We start from the raw sequence: 18,801 nt of genomic DNA on the forward strand, positions 1-18,801 counted from the left end.
AGGAATGTGAGGTTAATTCCTGGTTATACAAAGCACTGGCTTATCAATGACCGCACCAATAAACACATTGGATATTAAAGATAAATAATAATAAATAATAAAATGTACAATAAAATATTTTTTCCTAAATTTTCATACTCTTGTTAACATAAAAGTGGAAAAAATGTTAGATTAATAGAAATATGACTGCCTCTTTTAATTATTGATACAGTTATTTCATAATAGTTCATAAAATTGAGTTAAAATTGAAAAGATGTACCGAACGGTTAAAAAAATAAAATAAAATAAGTAAAGAGTGTAATATTGATTCGTGTTGAGGTAATTTTGCTGCCACTAGATGGCATAATTAAATTTGTAAGAAGTTGATGACAACTCAGTGCATTTTTCTTTTCATATTAAGAGCTATCTAATCTTTAACATGAAGTAATTTGTGAAATTCTGCACATTTTTTAAATTGTACAATACAACTTGACCCCAGTCTCCACAAATATACAGTAGTAATAGTAGTAGTGGAAGTAGTAGTATACAGCATGTTTTGATATCAGGCTAACCTGTAAATGAAATGGAAAATTGAATGATTCTATCTCCTCAAGAAGTCGGGATGATGAGTCAGTATAGTACTGATGGGGACCTTTGATAGTCCAAGATAAAATCTGACAAAAAAAAAAAGAAAAAAAAACTCTTTAAGCCTTGACAAGAGGAGAGCCTTAGCAGAGGAATCAATGAAACTAATTTGGAATAATTTATTAGGCAGCAATGAGTCGTTCTAAAAGAGCCAATCAAGTATTATACTTGGGAAGTGTGGACGAGATCCAGAGGAGAGCAGAGTGAAGATGGAAGGGGTGTAATGTGATCAGTGGGAAGCACTTTCTTCATTCCTCGTTTTGCTGCGCACACTGTGAAGATGAGAAGAAAAGAGGTGGCATTCATCATGTCCAGCTGTGTGTGTGGGCGTGTTTGTCGGTGCCAGTGTGCGGGTACGGGTTTGTTGCAGGCAAGCAAGTTCATGTCTGAAGATTGATCACCCTCAGTGCCTGTTTTTCCCCCTGTCATCCGTTCTGCTTAACATATAAACTAAATTTAAGTTCACACAGCAAGCATTTCCTGTTCCAATAGACCGAAGCCAGAAGTGGCCTGTTTTGTTGGGCCTTTTTCCCTCGTCTGAGTTTTTAAACATTTTACCTTGAGGTAAAGAAAAAAAAAAAGGTTGTGAATTATGCTAATTTCTAAGAATAGCACATGGAATGTTAAATTTATTTACTGCAAAGATCTTAAGCATCCATTTTTTCTGCCGCTTAGCATATTCTGGGTTGCAGTGGAAGCTGGAATCCAAGTCAGCTGCTTCATTCTTGTGAATTATGTCCGTCTCAGATAAAAGAAGCAAAATCATGAGAAGAATCAGCCATTGTGACTCTAAAACGTTTGTCGTCCCTCTCGCTGTGAGACAGGAACAAGATGAAAGATGTGCTTGTCATGTGATAGACGTTGTGAAAGGAGTGTTACGATAGATATGAGGCAGCGTCAGATGTTTATGTCTCTGCACACAATACGGTTTTGGCCGTCTCAGATAACAGGTACGCAGTCGGGAAAGAATTGGTTTTATTCAGATTCTAGATATTGGTTCAACTTGTGGACCTTTTTTTTTTTAAAGTACATCTGTAAAGTCTCATCTGTTTGATTGCAGAATGGCATTTTCCAAAGGTGTGTGGAGAAAAACCCATGTTGACACCCACTCTTGTCTATGAATACGGTATATGAATCCATTATTTCATGGTCTTATTTGTATTGTAAATTCAGCAATGTTTGTCTCATGTTGCCTACTTCTTTAATATAATTTACAATAAAGAATGATTATTGGAGAAATAAACAGTGGTGCCCCACAGTTACCTTGAAAAAGTAATATTGATTACTTGCTTTTAAAAGTAACTTAGTTACTGTACTGATTACTTCAAAGTAACTAGTTAGATTAAAAGTTACTTCAATGGTTATCTGTTAACTGTGGAACAAACCTTAATATTTTTGGTTTTAGCTGAGGTGAATCGCTCTCATTTCACGACTGTTTATGGACACGTGAGTCTCAATATGCTGGAAGAAATGATGTCACTCCATCAGACGTTAATGTTAATTTGAATACTCCCACAAATCCCTTTCTTAGGTGTTGTATAATTTATCGTTATTTGTTGAGTGATGTTAGTGAGTACTAGTGTTAGGAATTAGGTTCTTTTTTTTCTGTATTTTATTATGTATCATTTGCACATTGCACCATGGATGAGAAGAGTGTGGAGTTTATTGAAGAAGGTCTTGTCAATGCTTTCTTACTGGTGCCTTTTGCAGGTGTCTAAGTTAATAAATGTGTTACTGAAAGGTGCCAGTCTCTCAAATACTGATGCTTCTTGCATACAGAAGCAAATCTATTCATAATAGTAAATTGATATCAAAAGAGTAGCGATAGTCTGATTATTTACCTGAAATTGGTAACACAAAATGTGTACATTTTGGAGTGGTAACGTGTTACTGCTATCACTGAAACTAAACAATGTTAAAGTGGAAAAGCCGTTTTACATACAGTACCAGATACGAACAATGTATAGATACAATAGTGCAGCAATGTTTTCGAGTATTTTACAAATGTTGCTGGCATTATATACAGTGTACAGCTTTTGCATAACCTTGATATAGTTATGAGCATATGAACATATTGACTAGGGATGTAACGATACCCGCAATATCGTGATATCGCGATATTAAAACTGCCACAATATCATCGTCGTCATGTTCGCAATATTTAAATGCAACACATCTGTTAAAAATGTCAGGTTGATTTCTCTCTGGTGGCTCGTTTTTTATTGCAGATTAATTTTCATTAGGTATGTTTTGGCCCTTCTATGTTTAAATTACACTAATTGTCATATTAAGGAGATTGTAATATGCTTGTGAAGCCAGTCAATACGTGGAGGAACTCAATGTGGGCTTGCATTAGCAAGTAAGTGCCTCAATATTAAGTGTTATTAGAGATTGGAGGTTGTTTATTTGTATTGCTGTTATGTACAAAAGCACAATAGTGGGTTTTTTTTTTTTTTTTTTTAGTATGAGCTCTTTTTTTTTTTTTTTTTACAGTATTGTGACCTTTTTTAAATATTGCCAACCTCCCCACAATATCGTGATAATTATCGTATCGTGAGCTTCATATCGTGATAATATCGTATCATGATATTTGGATATTGTTACATCCCTAATATTGACTACACGCCACTAAATGTTCCTCATTCCTCATGAGACAAACATCTCGAAACATGTCATCGGTACTGTATTTATTGTACTGACTATACAAAGAATACAGTGCATTCATACATTTGCCATTCCTTTAAAAACACACAAGGGCACAATGATATTAAGCCTTTGTGTCCACCTCCTTCCACCACACCAAACCCTAAGGAAATACAGATGGTAGCAGGCCATAATGTCCTGTTTCCCGTGTCATCTTTAATGTCTTTGAATTACTTTCAGTCTAGTATACTAAAGGGGGTACAGGCAAAGAAGAGAGGGGGGAAATGGAAGGAGAACAGGGGGAGAGTAGATAAAAGAAATAAACACTAAAAAAGTGGGGGAAATAAAGGCACTAATTTAGTCGTAGTCTGCAAAGGAATGATTTTAAAGATCCCATGCCACACCTTTGCAGGCTGCTGTTTTTCATGATTATTATTATTATTTATTTATTTAATTAAGATAGATTAGCTGGAAATGCCCACAATACCATTTTCAAGCTATTTGATGTTGTTCTTAAACACCTGGCATGTACGAGAGTTGAATTTCTCATTAATATTCAGTATGTAAATGAGCTTTGCTCTGATTGGATCACTGTTCCTTAATTTGATATGGAAACCAGCTTTCCTCTGACTGTTGGGTGGCCGCCATGTCCCTTCATTATTGTAATGGCTCTGTTGAAATTCACGTGGCATCGGTGGAAATGTGGCCGACCACGGCGTGCTCTGAGGCATCCACGGTAGCATGACACCCCGTTACCCCTGGAGCAAAATTATCCTCCTCTTTTTCTGAGTCCGCCTCCATGGTGACACCAGAGCCCCGGTCCACAGCTGGTTTTCAGTCTTACTCTATTTTTTTTTTTAATTCACCTCCATGGCGATGCCCCTGTTTGAGCGCCCTTGCAAATGACTTTCTGTCTTGAAGACTTTTTAAATATTGACAGACAACTTATTAAGTCCCAAAATAATAACTCCTGTGAAATTATACTTACCTCTCTTAGTTTTGAGAGAGAGAGAGAGAGAGAGAGAGAGAGACAGAGAGAGAGAGAGAGAGAGAGAGAGAGAGAGAGAGAGAGAGAGAGAGAGAGAGAGAGAGAGAGAGGACTGAATTTTATTTTCAAAGGACTGTTCTTGTTCTTTGCACAAAATAGTTGGCTATTTCTAACATTTTTTAACTCTAACAGTTGTATTTTTTTTATTTAGATTTGTGGGGTCCAACAATCTCACAATATGCATTATTGTTATTGCCCCCTTTTGCAGTTTAGTTGATTGATCTAAAAGCTTTACAAGCAGGCAATACTAGTGTATATATATATATACATATATTTTTTTTTTATGTATTCTCTTTGTGGCTTCCAACAAAGCTCATGGTGTTCAACCCCAAGAACCTAATTTTAGACAATTGTTCAGTTTCAACTTCATTTAATGTCATTGGTACGTACCTTCTTAAATCCAAAGCACATCAATTTTGTTTTCTATTCATTTAGCGAAAGTTTGTTTTTATTAAACAATTAATTTAATTTAATCAGTTCAGGGCGGCAAGGTGGATGACTGGCTAGCACGTCCGCCTCCCAGTACTGAGGACGCAAGATCGAGTCAGGGCTTCGGCATGGAGTTTGCATGTTCTCGGCGTGTCTGTGTGGGTCTTCTCCGGGTACTCCCACACTCCAAAGACATGCTTGGTTAATTGAACACTGAATTGAATTGTCCCTATAGGTGTGATTGTGAGTGTGGATGGTTATTTGTCTTTGTGTGACCCTTAATTGGCTGGCAACCAGTTCAGGGTGTACCCCGCCTACTGCCCAGAGCCAGCTGGGATAGGCTCCAGCACCCCCCGCGACCCTTGTGAGGAGTAAGCAGTTAAAAAAATGGATGGGTGGATTCATCAATCAATTTTTGACTGTTAAGATTAATTTATTAATATGTCCAGTGCAGGAAAACGTGTACGATTAGCAAAGATCACTAGATTTAGAATCTGCAATACTTTGCAGACCTCATTTTTACGGCACGGTATTTTAAGCCTTCCCAAAAGTTAACTATAGGCATATAATGATGAAATCTTACCTTTGACACCATGGTGAAGTATTTTCTTTAATGAAATATTAGGTGTTTTACTGGTTATTTTTGTAACGCGGAATTAAAATGCCTGGTTCAGTAAGACCCCGCCTCTCTCCATATGATTGCCGTGCCGCCAGCAAGCCGACTAAAATCTGTTGTTGTAGCTCTGCGTTTGAGCACTCCTCTGAGTACGCCACGCAACTTAATGCAAGCCAATTCTTTGAAACAAATCGGCTCCTTTCCGCAAGAAATCGTGGAGGAGGAGGGGAGGGGAGAGAAGAAGAAAGAGGAAAGGAGGAGGGGGGAAAAAACCTTGGCTGGTTTCAAACCAGTGACTCACTGCTCACAGCGCAAGCACAGTAACCACTATACTATACACTATACAAATGTAAAAGGATAATTGATTGCTTTGAATTCATTTGGACAGAATGTTTATTGTTAAAGGCTACTTTTGTCACTCTCTCATGGAGGTCTCAGAGAAAGTGGGCGTGCGTTTAGTCCGCAGAGGCGGTGTGGAGGTGTGTCCGCACCTTATGATGTCATAAAGTGAGCACTAGCTCGTTTTCTCAGGTTGGGAGGGGTTGGTGCTTGGAGAGCAGAATGGGGTATATGCCACAGAGGAAGGGTTTTTGCACATCAACTTTGAGTCCGGTTCCGGTTTGCGACGTGTGGGCCACGTCCCAATACTTTCCGATTTTGTGTCCCTCGGTTACGCGTTCCCGTCGACATGTGCAAGTAGTAGTGTGTCTATCTCAGTTGTCTGAAGCACTTCAGAGACCCCTGCGCCCTCATGCAGTTGGGGCCGCAGGTGTTGGGGCGCAACTATTGGAACTCGCCAGCAGTTGAAACCCGGAAGTCGGAACTTGTGGCATCTACCCTCATTTCTCATCGAGCGGAAACTGTTTTTGGTGAGGAATTAGCATTTTAATATGGCTAAAAGCTCCCAAAAGTTAATTTTTCATGTTGCGCTCCCTTTAAATAAATGATAAATAGCAATTTCCAAATTCTGAAAAGGTGAAAAATGAAGAATAATACAGTTTGCAAGCACCTATCAAAGGCTATAAAGGACACTGTACATTAATCAAATGATAACAGCATTTACAAAGAAAACAAACAACCACACAAGACAGTGAACTGAAAGTAAGTGATACTGACCATTTATGTTTTAGAGAGTCTAAATTCCACTCGTCAGCTGGCAGAGGATTCCACAGTTGCTGTCCATGGTGCTGAGGCTGGCTGGGGGAACAATCAGGTGTACGTACATGTATGTGGTGGACTTGAAATGTGGACTAGAGTGACGATGTGGGGTAAAGTCAGAATATGAAATATGAGTATGGTGGCGTGATGCTGTGTGAATGGCCCTGGAGGAGTAAAGAGGGAGTTTGAATTGAATCTTCTGTTTGACCAAGAGCCAGTGAAGTGCCTGGCAGATGTGGGTCATGTGATGGAAAGAGGAGGTTTGGGGATATGTGCAGCAGGGATGGCGAACTCTCCTATCCATTAAGTAACATCAAAAATCTGAACAGCGTCCTTGTGTCATACAAACTGTGTTTAATATATAAATTAGGGTATATGCTCAAATCAGCATGTTGGGGAGTCAGTACAGTTTCAGTCAGAAGTTTACATACAATCATGGGCAAGAAGGTTACATTAATTTGGAATGTTTTGTGATTTTTTTAAATTTATGATTTATAACATTTTTCCAGGGTGGGTTATGTGTTTAAAAGAAGTGCACACAGGGTCAACATAGTGTACTTGCAATCTCACATATGTACAGTACATACATTACCCGACTAATATTTGCTTAAAAGCCCCTTAACAAGCTGTACCAAATATTTTTTGCACCTGAGAAATGTAAATCATTTCAAAGTGAAAGGGATTCTAAATATAATTAGGGTAGGTTTAAATCACTTGTTAGATAATTGGATAAAAGATATTAAGCCATACATTCAAACATTCAGATAGTGGTGGATCAGCTCAACATTCTAGTTTTGTTTGTTTGTTTGTTTGTTTGTTTGTTTAAAATCACTTAAATCAAAAGAATAATTTTAATGTACTGGTTGATCCCAATATTTCAAATACGTGGAAAACCTCACATCCAGGACAATCATTCAGGTTGTTTGGAATGTTCGCATTATCCAGTTGAACTCTCATCCCTGCCTCAAGTGCAAACAGAGCTTAACTGATAGGATGCTGTCTCAGATGAATCGGTGCTCGTTCATGTGTAAAACACATGACCTGCCGTTTAACGCATGAAATGTTGTATTTGATCTGGTGAGATGCTTTGACCTGCACAGTGTTGTATTGACGCATGCCACTTTCAAGGTAAGGGATTGTGACAGTTGCTCCTATTGATAAATGAGAAAGAGGAGAACATCCAGCTGCCAGGCAAAGAAAGTTGTCCTGAGAGACAAAACCATTGATTGAATAAATCTGAGTCTTCATAACAACATGGCTGATATTTATTTCTTTGTGTGTCAGCACTGCTGTCATGTGAGTAAAGGTTATCTGAAAAGGGTAGAATTTAGATGCAACTCAGAAAGGTTAAGTCCACCAATATCTAGAGCAAACAGAGCCATGAGCATCCCTCTGTGATGTACTCTGCTAGCATACCATTTGATACACAAACCATTTGTTTGCTGGGGGTTATATAGTAAAAGATTAAATACAGAGGGAGAGATTTATGTGATATGGCTGGTGCAATGCAAATAAAAGTTAGCCAGACACTAACCTTTAAATTTCATTGACAGTACCAATACCAAACAGTATTTCATCATCACAAGGCTTTTAAACATTGATTTTCTTCTCATAATTATGATTGAATATACTATGGAAGCCCATTCCCGCCAGTAAAAAAAAAAAAAAAAAAAAAAAAAAGGGAGATGTTTTTTTTTTGTGTGTGTGTTTTTGTTGTTGTTTTGTTTTTCACCGTCAGAAACTACGGAAAAACCGCCAGTGGATTATTTTATTTATTTATTTATTTTTACACGTTAGAACGAGAATCCGCCAGTGGGGGGGGGGGATCTTTTTTTTTTTTTTTTTTTAAATTTAATTTTATTTTTTTTATTTACACCGTCAGAAACCGCCAGTTGATTATTATTTGATTTTTTTTTAAACATGTTCGAACGAGAATCCGGCAGTGGGGGGGGGGGGAATAAAAAATAAATCTATCAGACTTCCATGCTGCACGTTACGCTCTCCAGTGGCGAGCAAAGTTTGAAACAGTAATGAAGACCAAGTCACACTCAACGAGAATCTAAAAATCGTCTTTATTAAAGCGGGAATGGGTTTCCATACCATGCGGCAAGTGCAATTAAGCCCTCCATCGGATTCAACCATGCGCGGATTCAAATTTCAGGCCATTTTTACCTGCTGCCGATGCAGGCGCATCAACCAAAATGAGCGTAATGGCAATCTGAAGAAACCGTTGGTCACCCGTCCAGTTTGTGCAACCTTGCTTCAACGTGATGGGCTATTATCGCATATAGGTCTATAACAACACAAATCACATCATTATAATACATGTTGCCAAGTACACATGTACAATAATTTAATAAAGTCGACTTTTAGATGCTCGTTGAGTGTGACGTGGTCTTCTTAACTTTTTCAACTTTGCTCGCCAATGGAAGGCGCAACGTACCGCATGGAAGTCTGAGTCACTGTTTTGAAAATCTTCACTGCAGGCATTTGGGAAAATGCATTGAAACTCCACAGTTGGGAGTCTGTTGTTACTTGAGGTGTGTCGTGTATCTGTGGTTTCTATGACAATGAAGTGCAAAATATTGCAGTCAAATATCAGAAAGCTTCGCATGCCTCTTTGTTTGGAGATACATAATTGTTTGGTTGAATTTGGGAATTGTTGTGTCCAGGACCGCATATATTGGACCGATTTGGAGGATGAAGCAATATACAGCGCCAACCGCCTGACGGGGAATGATGTAGCCAAGATAGCGGAGCACCTCAACAATCCACTGGATTTGGTCGTGTTCCATGAGCAGAGGCAGCCAAAAGGTAGGCCACTGCACACATTAATACAATTAATGAATATTTGATGTGGTGTCTTTACCTTTACCCAGCAAGTATAACTTGCCATGTATTAAGTTACTTATTTTATGATGGCATTACAGCATTGCTTAACATTAAATGATGTAAACAGCATTGAATAATTTATTCTTTGGCTAATGTTACTGTTATGCTAATGCACTGTGAATCCTTGTGTTTGAGCATCAACATGGTCCTTTGCATTTGGGCAAGTCAAGACAAGTTTATATTTTCATGCCTCATTTCCTACCCTTGTCAGTAGGCAATTAATTGCATTGTCTTGTTATAAGTCAGACATTTCTGCTCAGACATGACAACAAAAGCCTGAGAAACAACGATTTTGTTCAACAAGTCTGACTGAGCTGCTGAATTGCTGTGAAGATACAATATTTCTACATCAACCCAATCCCTTCATTTTTTCCACTTACTGTATATCACTAATTCATTCTATCATTTGCAAAAATCACAGTTAAAACAGCACCACATACTGTTTTTACTCTCCATATGCACATAAAGATAAGTCATTTGGCTTCAGCTTTCAATGTGCTCTTTATGACTTTTTAAAAATGTATGTAGTTTTGTTTTGTTTTGTTTTTCTCCATCCAACTTGGCTTTAACATTTTAGGAGTCAACAAGGAGAGGTGTAAGGACACGGAAGCCATCACAGCTTTCCTTGTGGCAATATTATTTGAATATTTTACTAAGCTCCATCTCAACATTTTCCTGCACATCATACATGCAGAGTTTGTTGGGCATGTCTCAAAAATGTGAATGACCGCATTGCTGAAATAGTGTACATGGGATGTGCGCAAAGCTTTATTCTTGCGTGACTGATGTTACTTCCTCCCAGGACTTCACATGAATTCTCTGATGTACCACTTCCTAAAACAACACGTAAGAGGCAGCAACGACCACAACCTGACCTATTTCTGGTGTCTCTCCACATGGCATGAGGAACTTTACTTTGAGTCTTGGGTTGGCAATGTGAATATTTCAAGATTTGAGTGTAAAAAGTTTTAATAGCCTACTTTCAACTTTACACTGGCCCATTGAGTTCTTCCCATTTTGCATTCGTCAGCCAAACTAAGACTGAGGGACTGGATCTCAACTTTGTTCATTTTTTCAAATTCCAGGTTGTGCATTTTCAATATTTTGGAAACTCTATTATATCAGTCTTTCATTTTCACTACCCCTCTCAATAATATTTATTTTTTGGTTTCAGTTGAGTTATCAGGTTACAGATTACATCAATGGTGAAAAGAAAAAAAAAAGTTTTGAAGTGAAAAAAAAAACTGACATTTGAACAGGCATATGTAGGCTATTTATTAGGGATGTAACGATATCCAAACATCACGATACGATATTATCACGATATGAAGATCACGATACGATAATTATCACGATATTGTGGGGACGTTGGCGATATTTAAAAAAAGATCACAATATTGTAAAAAAAAAAAAAAAAAAAAAAAAAAAAGCTCATACTAAAAAAAAAAAAAGCACAATATTGTGCTTTTGTACATAACAGCAATGCATATAAACCACCTACAATCTCTAATAACAATATAACAACAGTGAGGCTCTTACTTGCTAATGCAAGCACACAGTGATCGCTTCACAAGCAAATTAGGTTCCCCTTCATCTGACAATTAGCATAGATTTTAAACATAGAAGGCCAAAACATCCCTAATAAAAATTAAATTGCACTAATAAAATAGCCACTAGAGGGTGCTAGAACTGCACAAATGGAAATCAGCCTGACTTTTTTTTTAACAGATGTGTTCCTTTTAAATATTGTGAACATGACGACGACGATATTGTGGCAGTTTTAATATCACAATATCACGATATTGCCATTAACGTGACATCCCTACTATTTATATCAACTGTTTATTCAGCTCACTGTTATTAGGAGTAAAGTCATAGAACACACAGCTGGAAACTGTCAAGTACTGACAGTCTCATCCATGCAAACTCTTTTAGCTCGACTGACATCAAATCATCAAAAAAATTGTCAACACAACAGCAGCTATTCATTAACATTAATCCACTGATCCGTATAGTTTGTTAAATGAAAATTGCCGACCGCAATCAGGAAATGTAAATGTGACTCATATTCATCAGCATGGATTGGATACCTAAGCAGAGCTTGAGCATAGATCATGATCTCTATTACAGTAGCTATTTAAATGACACCACTGAAGTTCAGGTTATGAAGTGATTACGTTATATGTGCAAATTGCATGTTGATTGATTTAGACGGTGTTCTCATTTGATCTTTCATCAGTTTCTAATATTTATGGTTAATCATCAACAGTATGCTTTCAATGACCACATGCGAAAGTTTCCTTCACATTCCTTCACGCACTTTAAGTTATTGTTGATTCCACTTGTGCTTTAATGCTGATGGCACTGACTGACCTAAACTCAAAAGTAGGGCTGCTCATCAATTTTTCATACGTGTTTCCTTTTTTCTTCATACTTGTACATAGCAGTTCTGCTCTACTGGGTTTTTACAGTCATGTCTTCCTTTATCAAACACAGGGATCCACTTTTGAAATGCAATGTATTTAAAAACAACATTTAGCCAGTCTTTTTTTTTTTTTTTTACTGGAATTATATGTATATGTATATTGAACATATTTAAAAGCAAACCTATTGTATGTGTTTTTTCAAGCACCTGACACCTGTAATATTGGCAGTCTTCCCAACGGTGGCTGTGAGTACCTTTGTTTAAAGGCACCCCAGATTACAGACCACTCCCCCAAATATACATGTGCCTGTCCTGATGGAATGGAGCTGGGACCAGATATGAGGCGATGTGTCACAGGTAAGTCTAGACATGATCAAACAAAATGGATACTTTTAGAGACACCCTGCTGTACCATGCTATCATTTAGCACAGTGCAAAAGGTTATTCGTCCATTTTTTTATAGTAGGGTAGACCAGTCACCAGTCAATCACAGGGCAAATATAGACCAAAAAAAATTAGTAGTCACATTCAGTCCAATGGATAATTTAGAGTCTTAAGTTAAAATAACATGAATGTTTTTGGAATGTGGAAGGCAGCCAGAGTGCCTGCAGAAAAGTTAAACAAGGTGGTGCTAAGCCATTATTCAAACCCAAAACCACTGTGAGGCTGGTATGCTATCCACGATGACACCGTTCCGCATGCAAAATATTACGTCTTAAAAAATTACCCAATACGCCAGTAATTCATTTCTTTGTAATAATAGTTTTACTGTATATAGGACAAGCAATGTGAATATTTTGAATTAACATCTCCAGTTCAGCTTTTTATTGTTCTGCAACTTTCAAATTTCATTTCCACCCAGAAAAAAACATTCACAATTCACTTTAAAAGGGAAGCCATGTGAAAAAAAATTCTGATATGGTCTCTGCATCAACATGAGTCGAAACACGAGGGATGTCCCGAGTCCAAGTCACTTGATTTTGTGTATCTGCTGATACCGAGTCACGATCCAAAACCTGTGCAAGGCAATGCAATGCAGTGAAGAAGAAAAAGACCACAAATTGTTGTGATTTATGTATTTATTTTTTTTAATTCATCTTTGAATGAAGGTATGTCAAGATGCCTTTTTATATGGCTGTAAATCAGGACTCTTTCAAATCAATTGAACAACTAAAATATGTTATTCTTGACTTTAGAAATTAAGAAACTTACAAATCTGATCTTTTTCAGCCTATACTGACCAACTGAAAATCATGTGATTGGCCCCGTTTTTTGATAATGTTGATCGAATCATGACAATATTACTAAACAGTATTCTAAACAGGAAATATGATTGAAGCAGATATATCCACCGTTTTTGATCCATCTCAGGGGGCGGCCATTTTGCCACTTGCTGCTGACTGAAAATGACATCATTGTCAAAGGGCTCAGCTTACTAAACCCAGAAAACAGGTGAGCTCTGATGTGTTACCTGAGCCCTGAGCAACTGTGATGTAATTTTCAAACGACAGCAAGTGGCAAAATGGCCGCCTTCTGAAATGGATAAAGCTTCAATTATATTCCACAGTCAACAGTAATCAATACCATGGTCAGACTTGTGGGAACGCATAGAACATATTGTAAAATGTTTGCCTTGACTTTCAATTAACCAGGTAGGGTTAGTTTCAATTTGGGCTTTATTGCACTGGGCGTGGTAGGAGAAAGTGAAACCTCGTGACCTGTGTTGTCACAGATTACTTCAAAAAGTAATCTGATTACTGATTACTCCTTAAAAAGTAATCTAGTTACTTTACTGATTACTTTATTGTCAAAGTAACAAGTTACTCAAAAAGTAACTTATCAGTTACTTTTTATTTCCAATTTCCGCCCTTTACTGCCTCAACATATAAGATTTTTTTTTTTTTGCTCTGGCATATCTCGAAGTATGACGAGACACTATTTGGGGCAGCTCAGCATTTTTGCTGGTAGGGATCTTTTCTATTACTGCACGGAAAGGGGCGAGTCAACAGTACTCAAAAATGACGAGGGCTGAACTCATAACGAAACCAGGAAATAGAGGACAACATGAAATTCCAACGTGCTGAAATACTGCTCTGTATATTTGTGGCGTTATTAGATGAAAGATATTTGCGAGCGGAGGAAGGAAATGTAGAACTTCTGGCTTTCTCCTTACCTGTCAACTTTGCTTCGAGTTGTATCGCGCTGTGCTGTAATTCCTCAAATTGGATGTGGAGTTTTTATCCGCAAAGTTTGACAGGGTTTTGGTTTTACTGGACCAAAATGCGAAGTAATGGCTGTATTTCCAATGGGCAAATGCACCCGTTTGTGAAGGTCCTCCTGCTTCTTCCATGATTTACGTTATGACGAGGTAGGCAGTGTCTATTGTTTTGGCCAGACTGCTAGAGTCTATCGCTAGCCTAGCCGCTCACACATGTTGCTACACGTGACCAGTGTCGCGTCTTCCGCTGAAAAAACATGACATGCAATGTGACGTCACTCACAAATGCAATTCTCCTCGAAATTATCTATGAAATGGTCAACAAAATTCTGCATTCTACATACATTAGGAGGTAATACAAAAAATAGTAACGTATAGTCACTTAGGAAAGTAACTTTAATCAGATTACTGGTTTGGAAAAAATAAACGTGTTAGATTGCTCATTATTGAAGGAAGTAATCAGTTTAGTGGCATATGAGACATGTTCACTGCATGCTGATCTAAGATATCCTATTGGCCCTTGAATGCTCTGAACCAATGGCAGAACAGCTTTTTCAGGTTGAGGGGAAAAAATAGTATCGTGACCTTCATATCGTGATATCGTATCGTGATGTTTGGATATCGTTACATCCCTATCTTTCTTATCTATCTTTATTTTTCTGATTCTACTGCACAGTGCGAGCAAGAACGACCACAACAGCAGTTCCTACCACCACCACCACAACCACCACTACAACATCTACTACAAGCACAACTACAAAAGCCACACCTGTTCCCACCACAACAGTACCAGCCACAACCACTACTACTACTGCTGTGTCTACCACACTCATAACCACAACCAGACATCTGGCAACAGCCAAACCCCACCAGAACCCCAAGGCGGCCTCCACCGAGCACCCTCGAACCCTTGCTTCCACGAGTACACGGACCAGTTCCGCCAGCACCAGCCAGACATCGACATCCAGTCACACACCCCTCCTGGGCCCAGTGGCCCCCAGCAGCATTCATAAAGGGAGCAACGGCAACCTGTCGCACAGAGGTAAGGATCACCCTAAGCAGGGTCAATGCAATGCGGATGTGTGTTGTGTTGTGTGATGTGTGAGATGCTCTGCAGCCACTAGTGCTGCGACTGTTCCCTGCTGTCATCACAGCAGGAAGCTGAACTGCCTCCTTAAGAAAAAAAAAGTCTTTCATTCTCTGTCTAGAAATTCTTTCCCTTTAGTGTTGTCGTTATCGCTATTTTCTTTCACCAGTTGTTTTTCTTTGTATCACACACACAGTCACAAGGCTGTTGCTCGGTCTGCTTGCAGTGGGTCCCTCACGAGAGCTAACAGAGCTGTCAGAACTAACGAACGACAGTCCCCACTGCTGCCTCCGTTCACCTCCCACCACTTTGTCCTCACTCACGTTTTTGACAGCATCTCTTTCTCTCCCTGCCCCAATCCTCTCATCCACCCCTCACTCACACTCTCTACAACTGGTTCAAATGCAAATTGCAAATTTTACCACTACTTTCTGTAAAAAAAAACAATACTGCTCTGTAGTTTGTTTGTTTCCTAGTCAAACAATAACAGCGTTTAATAATAGCTTAAACAATGCTTGACAAAGGACTCAGCGTTTTTGTGCCTGAAAGGAGGCGAACAATCCTTGATAGCATCACAAATTGATAAAGCGCACTGCAAAGAAAATTTCATACAACAAAAAGCCAACAACAATAAGTCAATAGATGAACAAATGTTTAATACAGACCAAGATGGATAGATAATAGAAATTGTAGAACATCACTGAAAAGTGTTGCTTGTGTGACTGGTTGAAGAAAAGGCAAAATTGGGACACTGGGAAGACAATCAAAATGTGCATGTGAACCAAAAAGGGAACTACATGCAAACAAAAACCACAGTATTGGAAGGTAAAGCAGTGATGACTAAGAGGTATGGTAAATAAGGCAAAAGTGCAAAGTTGTTTGAGGGTGGCGAGGGAGGATTACAGAGAAAGGCTTGCCTCATCACTTTTGGGGCCTGTGTTTTTTTTTTTTTAAGCAAAAATCGTAATTCCTCTCGTCTCAAAGGCTGTCGCCTCCTCACCACACCAAAAGCACTAGATGAGCTCAAGCAGACAGAGTAGAACATGGAGCATGAACAAGGCATGTCTCCATACCCACGGGCCGTGTATTTTAATTTTTAACTCGGCATGCACTGTCAAGTCAGCTGCTACACATGTGCTGAGCAGCGGCAGGCGTTTTGTTGGAGGATAAAGCCAAGGGACTGTTGGGGGTGAGAGAAAGAGTGGGGGTAAACAGCAGCTGTTACACACAGCTCGAATGCACTTCAAAACTGACAAAAAGTCCTAGTTTTTACACTCTAAGGGGTATATTCACGAAGAATGCGCTGCGTCTGGTAATAGCGCGAAATATTGCACCACAACTGCACCCGCAGTCTGCGCCCAGTTACCCACCTATTCAACAAGGATATTGCTCTAATCATATACCGGCACAAACACAGAGAGCTTGGTGCAAATTTGCACCTGATTTACCACACATGGCAATGGATTTGCGCCAAGAACATGGTTGTTATAGTAACAGTTGCGAGAAAGAAAAGAAAAAGCAAGAGTTTATAGCGCCATTAAGCTGTACAGAGCAGAAAGAACGACAACAACGTCATTCATTCATAAAGTACAAATTATTGGTGCGATCGTTTTTAAAAATATATATTTTCAGAGGTTATGTGTCCTAAACCAACAAAGATAAGTCCCTCTCTCTCTCTCTCTCTCTCTCTCTCTCTCTCGCTCTTGCTCTCTCTCTCTCTCTCTCTCTCTCTCTCTCTCGCTCTTGCTCTCTCTCACTCTCTCTCTCTCTCTCTCTTCCCTCTGCGTGATCATGTTGTGCCGCAAATGGCATGCACTGCTGTCATGATCCCGGGATCGAGGTTGTGGCAGGTTAATACATGCTTTCCATAAACGTTATTTGCGTCACACAAACTGTGGCTATTTACGCTGGCGTTCGTGAATTAGACACTGACACTGACACACTGACACTTTACATGCCCTCAAATAACACCAGCGCACCGTGACGCAATCTGGTTGGCAGCACGGATTTCCCCATCTGCGCGTGTTTAGTAGATTATGCGCTCCCAGTTGCTCCATTTTTTCCGGTTAGAGCCGTGCAAAGGCGACGCAAACCTTTAGTGAATATGCCCGTAAATGTTATGAGATAGATTTTCTATAGGAGACATTTTGGTTTGGGACACCAGTTAATTGCTCTTGTAACAGAGCAGATTCATTCAAATACAGTTTCATTTGTATTCATTCCAACTGAGGCTGGCAGTATGGTACATTTGGTCCAAACGTTTTTTGTGAAGTTAGATAAGGTTCCAATATTGCTAATCAGTAATCACAAATACTTTATGAATAGTTTACCATTATGAGGAAAATAAAAGTTTACATCAAATCAAACTTTATTTATATAGCACCTTTCATACGTTAAATGCAACGCAACATGCTGAGTAATTAACAACATCCATAGTACAATATAAAAAGACCCCCCCCCCCCCCCCAACATCCCCATAAGCACGCCCACACTCACAAACACAACTATGAACTATATTAAAAAAAACAAAAACAAAAATAAAAAAAACATGGCACAGAGAAACCATGTGAGGAAAAGCACCCAAGGGCACAGGAAGAGGTGCCTTCCCAGAGACCCCCGGGCAGGCCCAGATTGACCATGGTTGGTCCCACTCAGGGTGAATGGACCCCCAGTCCACCAGGCCTGAGGAGCGTCAAAATCAATCAAAATGTGTGGGGAAAGATTTATCTAAAATCTCGGGAAATAAAATCTGAAAATTAGGCAATATTAGCAGTAAACAACAAGCTTGTTTCACTTTTATTACAGAATAAATGACAAGCTTATTTGATATCACCAAAGGATCAGTTAATTGTCAAAAATATTAATCTCTCTAAAACTAGAGCCAATTCAAAGAAATGGATGTCATTTTTAGGACTCAGCAGCCCATAATTACTCAAATCATTAGAATGTCCTTGGCACTCGGAAAAAAAAAAAAATGTTGGCCAGTGTAATAAAAGGATGCCATCAAATCCGGGGACCGTATTATACACAAGTAGAGAGAAAAACAAAAATGCTTCCTAAGTGTGACTTGGGTGGGTGGGGCTATTGTACACATGATTTTACAGTACCTATGTGACATTGATTATTTAGACTGTTGTATTCCTCAGTTTTTCCTTGTTCCTGTTTTTCACAAGTTACGGCATCATACTGTACTGCTATTTTATGCTATTTGTTAAAGAAATATATATAAATCTAATGTATACGAGAGTATATGGTAAAATAAGAATGAATGTGTACTCTTTTCCAATGTTTTGCAAATACATTTCAAACATGATGCTTCCTTGCTGCAGCAAACTTTTTCCCCCTCTAGCAAGGTATTTGGGGAAGGTTTTGAAAATAACTTTGGACTGTTGTATCTCTCTCTTTCTCTCTCTCTCTCTCTCTCTCTCTCTCTCTCTCTCTCTCTCTCTCTCTCTCTCTCTCTTTCTCTCTCTCTCTCTCTCCTCCTTTCATCTCAGCCGCGGGTGATCACTACCTCATTGGCAACAACATCACAGTAGCTGTCTTGGGGATAGTCATTCCTATCGGTGAGTTCTCTTGACTTTCTAGCTGTGTTTTGGCTTTTTTGCTCGCTCGCTTTTCCCTCCTGGCTTTTCCCTCTGTGATTGTGTTTAGGCACCAC

The 18,801-nt window shown here is 38.9% G+C and overlaps 1 protein-coding gene across 3 annotated transcripts in view; it reads left to right on the top strand.

Moving 5' to 3' along the window:
- The window catches only part of lrp8 (low density lipoprotein receptor-related protein 8, apolipoprotein e receptor), a 204,416-nt gene that overhangs the window by 173,114 nt on the left and 12,501 nt on the right, over positions 1-18,801 (top strand). For all 3 annotated transcript variants that reach the window (XM_077533259.1, XM_077533261.1, XM_077533258.1), the window contains exons 14-17: positions 9,191-9,332; positions 12,040-12,192; positions 14,730-15,095; positions 18,638-18,706. In XM_077533259.1, the coding sequence (XP_077389385.1) occupies positions 9,191-9,332; positions 12,040-12,192; positions 14,730-15,095; positions 18,638-18,706 (730 nt within the window). The remainder of the gene's footprint in view (positions 1-9,190; positions 9,333-12,039; positions 12,193-14,729; positions 15,096-18,637; positions 18,707-18,801) is intronic.

The sequence above is a fragment of the Festucalex cinctus genome, chromosome 10 (genome assembly GCF_051991245.1).
Source record: "Festucalex cinctus isolate MCC-2025b chromosome 10, RoL_Fcin_1.0, whole genome shotgun sequence".
NCBI classification, from domain to species: Eukaryota; Metazoa; Chordata; class Actinopteri; order Syngnathiformes; family Syngnathidae; genus Festucalex; species Festucalex cinctus.